At 42.0% G+C, this 9,504-nt stretch overlaps 1 protein-coding gene across 3 annotated transcripts; it reads left to right on the forward strand.

The window, feature by feature from the left end:
- Window positions 1-2,024: 2,024 nt before the first annotated feature.
- LOC143009260 (CLOCK-interacting pacemaker-like) lies at window positions 2,025-9,052 on the forward strand. 3 transcript variants are annotated; one of them, XM_076161332.1, is made up of 6 exons: window positions 2,042-2,125; window positions 2,211-2,338; window positions 5,031-5,112; window positions 5,273-5,466; window positions 5,665-5,843; window positions 6,601-9,052. In XM_076161332.1, exons 3-6 carry the CDS (start codon window positions 5,066-5,068, stop codon window positions 7,924-7,926), a joined length of 1,746 nt encoding a protein of 581 aa, XP_076017447.1. In that variant the 5' UTR covers window positions 2,042-2,125; window positions 2,211-2,338; window positions 5,031-5,065; the 3' UTR covers window positions 7,927-9,052. The 3 variants fall into 3 exon arrangements, with proteins under 3 accessions (XP_076017446.1, XP_076017448.1, XP_076017447.1); XM_076161331.1 differs by having other exon boundaries at window positions 2,025-2,338; XM_076161333.1 differs by lacking the exon at window positions 5,031-5,112 and having other exon boundaries at window positions 2,027-2,338.
- Window positions 9,053-9,504: the final 452 nt, after the last annotated feature.

A 9,504-nucleotide genomic window follows, 5' to 3' on the forward strand; every position in this document is an offset into this window, starting at 1 on the left:
TTGAGGAGGTTGTATGCGGATTTGATTAATCTTGCCCTGCTGAGATACATTTATTTTGTCTTGGAGCTTCAGAAGCAAAGCCATGGATTACAGTGATGTCATTATTGTTTTTTATATTTTTCCGCAGATACATGATATATTCATCATCTGTACTATTTCGACTTTTACATTTCATAACTCTTGCACCAGACCTTTCCATTGTCCTCTTAGCAGCTAAACAGGACAAAGCTCTATCGTTGTATACACGTGTATAAGTGCTCATACAAGGAGAGAAAGTTTCACACATGTTGAGCGTAGGAAAGAATCGTAGAATTATGTAATCAGCTGATGGTACGTGATTCTCTGGCTTGTATTAGTCACAACCAGTGGAGCTGTACACACACACACACAACACGGGAGGAGCCTCACGGTGCCACTCCGCCCTGCCCGGCTGCCCCGTTGCCTCGCCCCGGCAGTGAACATGTGCCGGCTGGGAGCGACCCCGCCCCCCTCCGGCTGCCTCACATGTTGCCGCACACATTATATTGACACTGTGTGACACAGCGTTCACGTCCCGTGGGAACACGGCGCGACAGAACAAAGAGAGAGAGTCTCAGGAGTAGTTCGCTCCGAGTTCACTCCCTCGATCTTGATCAGCTGTTACTCGAATTGACACTCGTGCAAATTTGTGATTGAGGCGATAACATTTTACAGGAAAATATAATCGAATGTCAGCACAAGTGATATATACAGAAAAAAGTTTGTGTCCTGATAACAGTGACACTTGTAAACATTTTATGTCGTAAATATCGGACAGGGGTTATATTACATCTTCTAGTAAGCCATAAAAACATTTTTAGTATTGGAACGAAGAGGTAATATGTCAATTACTTGCGGATATGATAGCTCTGGTGAGTTTATTCTGAAGGACATACCAAAACGTTAACCAGTTTACATAAATTTAACCCAAGAATCTAGAATCGAAGTCTAGACAAAATAAAAAAATGACTTTTTCTGATGTTTTTTCGATTTGTATTTTTTAAATAATACACGTATTTAGTAGTGTGTAGACAAATCAGTCCAGTTTTCTACATAGCAATTGTTTGTAGATGCTGTGTGCGTTATCACTATGTATCAGGTGTGCGGTGTCGACCTCCCTGATTTGACTGGTGTAGACAACATTCTTCACTAATGACGTACCGTGACTCATGCAATCCAGATCCGCTAGTGCTAAAACGGTGTTTTCTAAATGAGCAGTCTCTATCACATCTATCTTCTGCCGCTGTGCGTCACATCGTCGTAATTAAAACACAAACACGGCTAAATGTGATTCGCCTGAATCGCCTCCGTCTTCTGTCACACACTCCTGTTCACTGTTTATCAGAGAAGCGGCTGTGGTGCCTTCATGTACTTCTCGTATTCTTACTTGTCGGTGATGGAGAGTTTGGGGTTTGCTGAGGAAACGCGCAGTAAAGTTAACTATTATTGTGATGTTCAAATTATAACTGGAAACAAATATATGGATTTAATAGATATAATATACTGTACACGTTTGCACGTGAATGTTCTGATTTATTCTTCCCTTTTGAAATTAAGCAGTTTTACTTTGAATTTGCATTGGTGTATTTCAAATTTCAATTTGTGAAGTCAAATATCCATCCATCCAGCGCATATTCCATCGCCCACTGGGCATGCATTTGAGGAGAAACCCACAAAGACACTTCGAACTACAAACCCTCTTTCTGTGAGGAGACGATACAACCAGAAGATCTATCTTTTCTCCTGTGCCTCCTGTTTGGGCCGAAGATACTAACGCACCCTGTCAACTTCATCACCTTGCTGCTGTCCATGTAAACGACGCAACTTGAAGTTCTAACATTTTCGACAGCAGCTAAAAGCACCACAGTAGTACCAACTGTACCCCTCACGTGTACTACAGGACGTCACCGCCCACACACGTGTCTCGATAAGCGATTGGCCAGCCCAGTGCTGTTACGTCAGAGCCGATCTGTTCACGGCGTCTGAGACGGTCATTAATATGTATTTTTGGAGGCGCGGCTAAGTAAATGAACATCATGGACGCTTTCAGTGTATGATCGGACTGGACGCGCTTCTATGACTGTGAGGTGAACAACAGCTTCACTATGTAATAAGGCAACTCACGCTTATTTTTAATTGTCATTATTTTGTAGATTTTTTTCCAATCAAAGCGACATAACAGCTTTATTCAGTCTAGGATGGTTCTCTAGAAGTCAGGGCAGGAGAAAGGCTATTTGCCTCCCCACAAGTGGAGATGCTGTGTTTTGCTGCTGCCAAAAGTGAGCTTAATTCCCCGGTCCTTTGGGTGAAACACTGACAGGTGAGGAAACTGCTATTACATTTACTTTCAAAGTGTCTAAACTTCTGTCTTATAGTACAGTCATGTGCCTGCTTTACAGGCATCTAAGTAATATGCCATGATCAGCTGTTATTTTCGACTGTAATTATACCCTTAAGATGTTATATACCCCAACGACCCTACAGGAAGAATCATAATTATGTACAATCTCACTATTTAACGCACATCAGTGTCTTGTGTTGTGAGAGTTAGCAGTGTTTTACAGGGGAGCTGCCATGTGCATTTACATCAGGCGTATTATTTCCATGGATCAGGGGCAGGAGCGTATTACATAACAGTGCTGGGGGTGGAACTCGACAGTCCTGCCACAGACGGTCTCGTTATCAGTTTCGTCAGTCTCATCCGCATGTGCAGGCTGTGTGCTGTTTACACGGGAGGTTTAGACAGAACACATGACAGTCTGATGAGTTGGAGTCTTGGTGACCTCCTATCAGCTTCCTTTGTTTATTACAACTCCATAACACAAAGGATTAAAGTATCAGATTCTCAATGTCTCTCCTTCAGATTATTTTTTTTAGGATTTCCTTGAAAATAAGACAGCCTTCATCTTCCTACTTGAGTTTGGGAACAATCATATCATTGAGTGTATATATACATCAGCAAAATACATTTATATCTATATAAACTAAACTGTAGCAACATGCAACTTACATTTTTTGATTATTTCAAAACTTTCTTTGTCTAGTTTTCAGTTCAAGTCAAGACATCTACATAAACCCAAGCTCTGATTGATATTTGTATCGTATATAATAACCTATTCTACCTCAAACAGCCAGGTAAGAATTATTCATGTTTTAGAAGCTATGTAAAGCACAGTATAATCTGATAAAGTCACTAGAACTGTTACATTTACTGTATCAGTGACATGACTTTCAATATACAATATATACAGCAAGCTAATGTTAAATAATAACTTAAATACGTGCTGTGGTGCTCTGATTTACTAAAGATGCTCCATTTTTTTACTCTTACATTCAGAAAATACACTTTGAATGCCTAAATGGGCTCTGAATATGAGGAACCTTTGCAGTTTATCACCGCAGTCCTCACTGACAGCTGGAAGAGTAGGCCAGTCATTTATATACTGAGTACTATATTCAATGTATATGTCAGACATCAATCAGCCGCTATTGATTTTCATAATGGTGACAGTACCATCATTACAGAGTAACGTTAATGCTTGGCAACCTGTCATGGCATAACAATAGAAATGGCCCAACTTTGTAATTGGCAATCATTACTAGTGGTGTCACTTACTGGATATAGTAACAACCTTATCAGCTGGTTACAGTCCTTAAAGTTCATGTTTTATGTAAATATTTAAGTACAAAAAGCATGAAAAGCAGTAAACACTGTCATGGATTAATGTAGGAAAGAGACGAGGAAGAGACGGACAGAGAGAATGATAAAAGCACATTACAGTGCAGTCATATTAGTGTGAGTCTCTCTCCTGGAGCAGCAGGTCATGCGAGTAGTTAGGGGAGCAGTTGAGGTAAGAAGGTAAGCCTGTGATGTTGCAGGGGGGGAGCAGCTTGGCAATCAGTCAGATCGTGTTTGGTCCATTGTGAGGCACATTTAATTTGAGATGTTTTGGCATTTGAAGCGCAAAGCATTAGTTGATATGAATCAACATCTTACTAACATCCACATCCTCACATCTTACATCCAACATCCCTGTATGAATTTGACACCCAAATGAGGATTATGTTGACATACAGTTAATTGATGTGTTGTTGACAGTAACTAGCTCCATTGCACATGTGGTCCAGAGCAGCATATGTTTGGAGCTTCGTCTGGCTGATGTATATCGTATCACCTCTTGACTAAATCACCTCGTTTGGAAAATGGCATCACCTTTCGTGCAGCATCCCTATGACACATATTTAGGGGTCTCGCCATCAGTCAAATCAAATCTAGCTTTATTTAAAGTGCATTTGACGTGAATGGCTCATTACTCGTAAAAAACATGCAAAAATAGGACAATACACACACACAAACACAAGCACCTCTGACGTGAACTACAAATGCCGCATGCGACCGTTCTATCTTCTTCCCATAGACTAATCTTTGCAGAGATTCCCCCTTTAATGGGAGTGTGCATGTTGCCACATTAAGAAAGTAAGCGTCCATATTTTGTGTTGATTAGCAGTGTTGTGATACGAATTGAGCCTGATTTCGGGGTTTTGATTTTGTGTAGCCAGTTCACGGAGACAAGGCTGAGGTCTGTTGAGCTTCATTCCGCAGTACAGGCCAAACATTCCCTGAAATACAGACCATAACCTAGACTGCCCACTGAGTGGTGCTGTAGCACTGGGAAAAGGTGGGGAGTTACTTTCCTTATCCAGAAGAAGAGCTTCCCCACTGGCATGAAGTTAGCTTCTTACCAGTGCATAAAGCCTTTAGCAGAGTAGCAAGCACCCCCTTAGCCATATATAGAGCTTTACAGCCTGATATTCTGGATGAGGCTGCTAGAAACAAGAACAGATGTCAGGTCTGTACAAATATTGATATGAAAGCGTTCAGTCTCACTCTCTTTGAATGTCCCATAATTCTTACTGCAGGTCTCCTGATAAATGTATTATATTCAACACTGCCTATGCTCCGTAGAAATACACAGACATGTAACAGTACTGTTTTTCCGTCTGGGGTGAAGTGGTTAGAGTTCAGCTTGCACCGGCTTCAGGGACTATGGGTGTGCTTCATCCGTCAGTAAATGCATACTCTGCACACTCCAGGTCAGTGTGCACACGTTCTGTATATTTCAGTTCAACTTTCAACCGAAAAAACCTGTATCACTGGCAGTTTGATGCAGGTTTGGACCTTTGATACATGTCTCGTTTGAGATCTGTGGTTCAGGAAGCCAAGACTTTTCAGTTGTTGCTCTCTTTTTCAAAGGTCTGGGATGCCAAAGGAACACGGGCATTTCGGGGAGCGGGTTTCCCGAAGCACTTCAAAGAATGCCAAAGATAAGAGTAACAGTGCCACCCTGCGAGCATCCCAGGGTGGCGCTCACAGGGAGATGTCGGGAATGGGTAACATGAGAGACCGAATGTCGCGCTGTGACTCAGAGAAGGACTCAGGATACTCAGGTGAGCAAGTATCCACCTATCATGTAATAATCATAATAATAATCACCAGCTAACCATTCTTTACCCTGCATAGTTGCTCCATTGTGCTACAAGAAAACGATCAGAATGACAATAACAAGATATTGAATCTTAATATTTCCCATTCACTTCTTATCCATCATACTTCTTTCTTATCCTCTTCACCCTCCTCTTCCACAGAGGCTGGCTCGGAGTCTGTGCACACTGACGTAGATGACCAGCGTAGCAGTGTGAGCGAACCTCACAGGGGGAGCAACAGAAGCTCAAACTCCAAGAACGTGAATTCCACTGGTCACAACAACCCTGCCTATGAGAAGCTCACACCCCTCTACGTCATCAAAAACGTGGTGGTGAAGCCGGTGAGATACTCAGTTACCGAGAATTACCTGCTCTGTCAGGCTTTGTACCATGAATAAGAAATTGACTCTTAAAAAGATACGCTTTCATTAGTAATTAAATGATTATTAGAGGACCCCATGAAACATTCTTTCATTAGTTATAGTAGTAATTAGTTACTCCAACCACGAAAGTAGGTTTTAGTGGCCCACAACATTAGGAAAATACCCGTCCCCACCCAAAGCTTGAGAAAGATGAGGAAAAACTAAAGAAACCTCAGTAGAGGCAATTCCAAGAGAGATTCCCTCCTACACGAACACCCATTGTTGGAGGGGGAACTTCCAGTAGGATTATACAAAATTACAATAACACATGAAAAGATGCCAGACAAACATCCTCCCACCAGAGGCAAAGGGGGAATTTCATACTAGAAAAACCGTTTGATTGTAACCAACCTCATCTTCAACCCGATGTTGGAATTGTTTTTCCATCAGGATTATACTCCACCATTTCTTATAATGCTAATACTCAAGTTTGCTAATGCTGCAGAGCAACTATGAAGAGAATGTAGGATTATTGTGAACCGACAACCTTTCATTCTTATGGGTAGTAAGGATAAATCAATATCAAGATGGATTAAAAATGTGTTTTCATTTTCATGTTTCTTGCTACTTATCTCTTTGTGACTTTAACCTCCTCTCCATCTGTTGCTCTTTCTCTCATCCGTTTTTTTTTTTTTTTTTACATAAAACCCCTGCTCACAACCTCCTGGTGGTACAGTCCAGAACAGAGCAGCTCTTCAATGGCCCGCTGGCATGGGGAGGTGGTTGGCACAGCCTTACTGGAACCAAGGCACCCACCCAGCTCCTACTGATCCAACAGCCAGCCATACCTGCCCCTTCATCTTCAGCCCCGGCCTCTTCCTCCAGCCTCGCCCAAGCACAAGGAGAAACTAAGAAAGGAGGCGGTCGCAGCAACAAGAATCACAGCAGCAAGAACTCATATCTACCCATCCTGAACTCTTTCCCGCGCATTGCTCCTCACCCGAGGAAGGAGAGCCATGTGAGTACAGGTGGCACATGGATGGAAGGGGTCAAGGAGAGTGGCAGTGAGGGCCAGAGTCAGAGCAAGAGAGTGTGCACTGAACAAGAGAAAAGGGAGGCTGTATCCACCACCAAGCCCCAGCAACAACACCAAAAAGATGTTAGAGTCTATTCCCATTCCCAGTATATAGGCAGAGGTGGCATCAGCTCATTCACCAACCCGTATCACTGCCTGACACCCGACCACGCCTCGTCTGGCACCCAATCAAAATCCCGCCATTGTCAACAAAGCTCCCGCGCTGATAGTGTGAGCTCACCCTCTGTCTCCAGCTCCCAGACACCATCGCCACTATCATCCTCTGACTCACTCTCATCCTCATCTCCCACCTCATCCTCTCCCTCCTCCTCCGTGGCACACAGTCCCTACCACCCGGCCCCTGAGACATCATTGGACAGTTCACTGTCTGACTCCCAGTCGGAGAGGCAACGCCGTTTCCTCAATACTGCAGATATCCTGAACCAGTCAGGCCTGCTTGCCATCACTCTACGCACCAAGGAGCTGCAAGAGCAGAACGCCGCCACAGAGAGGGAGATAGCTCAGCTCCGTCAGCACACCCATCTCCTGTGTCAGGTAGCTCAGGCCAACCAGCAGGGGTGCAATGTAGGCTCCGACAACCTGGACAAACTCCTCCAGGCCATGAACAAATCAGGCTCCTACCCCAACCTCGACTCAAATCATCTAAAAACCCTCAGCAGCAACCACCAACAGAACAAGAACAGAAGTGAGGAGGACAAAGAAAAGGATAACAGCATAGCAACAACCAACCTGGTCTCTATATGTAATATTGATGATGGAACATTGCCGCCCTCTCCACTGTTTGCCCCCTCACCAGAGACAGAAGGAGCAGAGCACGGCCTGTTGGACTTCCTGTCCTCCTCCATCTCTATTTCTTTTCCCTGTTCTGTCTCTGAGGAAGGACAAAGACAGGCAGACATGTATAAGGAGCTACATGATCTCAATATGTTGCCAGAGAGCTTCACACATAATAACTATCTACTCTAGTTGGATGTGAAATGACTGGCAGGGTAACTCATGGACCTAGTGATACTGGAATCGAGTGGAATTGTGGAAACTATTAATATAACACTAAATAAGACTGATTTTCATCTATTTTTTGACAGATTCACTATGTTTTAAGCAGGGATTTCCTACTTTCAGGTTTCCATTTCCTCTACATTTTGTGTTACAGTGGGAAGGCCTATCATTTCTATAGTGACCATACAGAGTTTCCCACTGTTGCCATCCCCATTCAGGTCAATTGTGTAGATTCCCAGCATCCAACAACTCTCTTTTGCTCTAAATGTTATTGCTTTTTTACACTCTGACCTAACATACAAATTTACAAGTTTCAATATGATCATTAACTATTAGATACCAATAACAGATACTGTAGATGTGAGCTGGCTTTGCAAAATTGAACAGTATGTGTGCTGGTGTGTTATATAGACATGACACGCACACAACCAATCTCCTATTAGACCTGTGCATTGGATCTTTGTCTCTTATCTCTTGGCTTGTAGAAATGTTTGTCTCGCTCAACTACAGATGATCTTTATATTTTCATTTACAACATCTTGGTGTGCACACAGAATTGTAATTTGCTCAACAGAGAACTGAATGAATCAGCTAAATAATCAAATAGTTGTATGCTGTGTGCTATTATTGCGACTTATTTTGTTTTATTTTGGTTTTTCTCCTTTAGCCATGTGTGAGAAGTCTAAAGTGTGCGTGTTTATGTGTGTGTATGCACACATATAGTGTGTACAGAGCTTGTAAACATGCATTTGCTTTCATAGATTTAATCATATACATATAATTCTATGTAGATTGTAAATATGGGCCGCTGGTTGTCATTACAGTCTAACTGGGTGTAATCACACATAAATGGACATTTCCACGTGCTGTTAAACGCAACCTGAACAATAAATCCACTCTGGTTGTAGAACAAATCTCTTAGTGACGCTGTGTCATCCATTTAAACATTTAAGCAATTTAACAATATAGTGTAGTTCCCAGTAATATGCTGAAAGGAAAACCTGTCTGTCAAGAACTGTATATATTATTTGAGGACTTTTTACTCACTACACCGAAATTGTGATAATTTATTATGCTTTTATAAAAAAAATTTTTTTTATTGAAATGCACTTCACTGCGCTTCTTCCTCCTCTGTATGACCCTGTACATGGTGGCTTTCCCCCCCACAATTCATTTATTTAATTTGATAAAAGATTAATTCACTTCTGATTCAAGTATATCATAAGGCCTTTAGACAGAATAATGGACAGACAATATACAAGTTAAACCAATGCTTGTTATTCATTGTTGAGTTGTAAAGCCTATCCTGTGAATTTAAGGGCACAATAGCCCAATATGTTATAGTATAAGAAGATTGTATTCTATTTCAAAATTTGTATTTGCTTCCCAATTTATACTCATGATACTATGATTAATCTTGTGCGGACCAAGCTAGTAAAAGATTAACCTGCCATCACTGAAGCAAAGTCAATTAATCCACAATGGCAATATTAGGATGGGCAGAGCTCAAATCAAGACCAATGATGACACGTGTCATGGTTAATA

This window comes from Genypterus blacodes, unplaced genomic scaffold (genome assembly GCF_046128005.1).
Source record: "Genypterus blacodes isolate CSIRO-AG114 ecotype Tasmania unplaced genomic scaffold, CSIRO-AGI_Gbla_v1 ptg000111l_1, whole genome shotgun sequence".
Taxonomy (NCBI): Eukaryota; Metazoa; Chordata; class Actinopteri; order Ophidiiformes; family Ophidiidae; genus Genypterus; species Genypterus blacodes.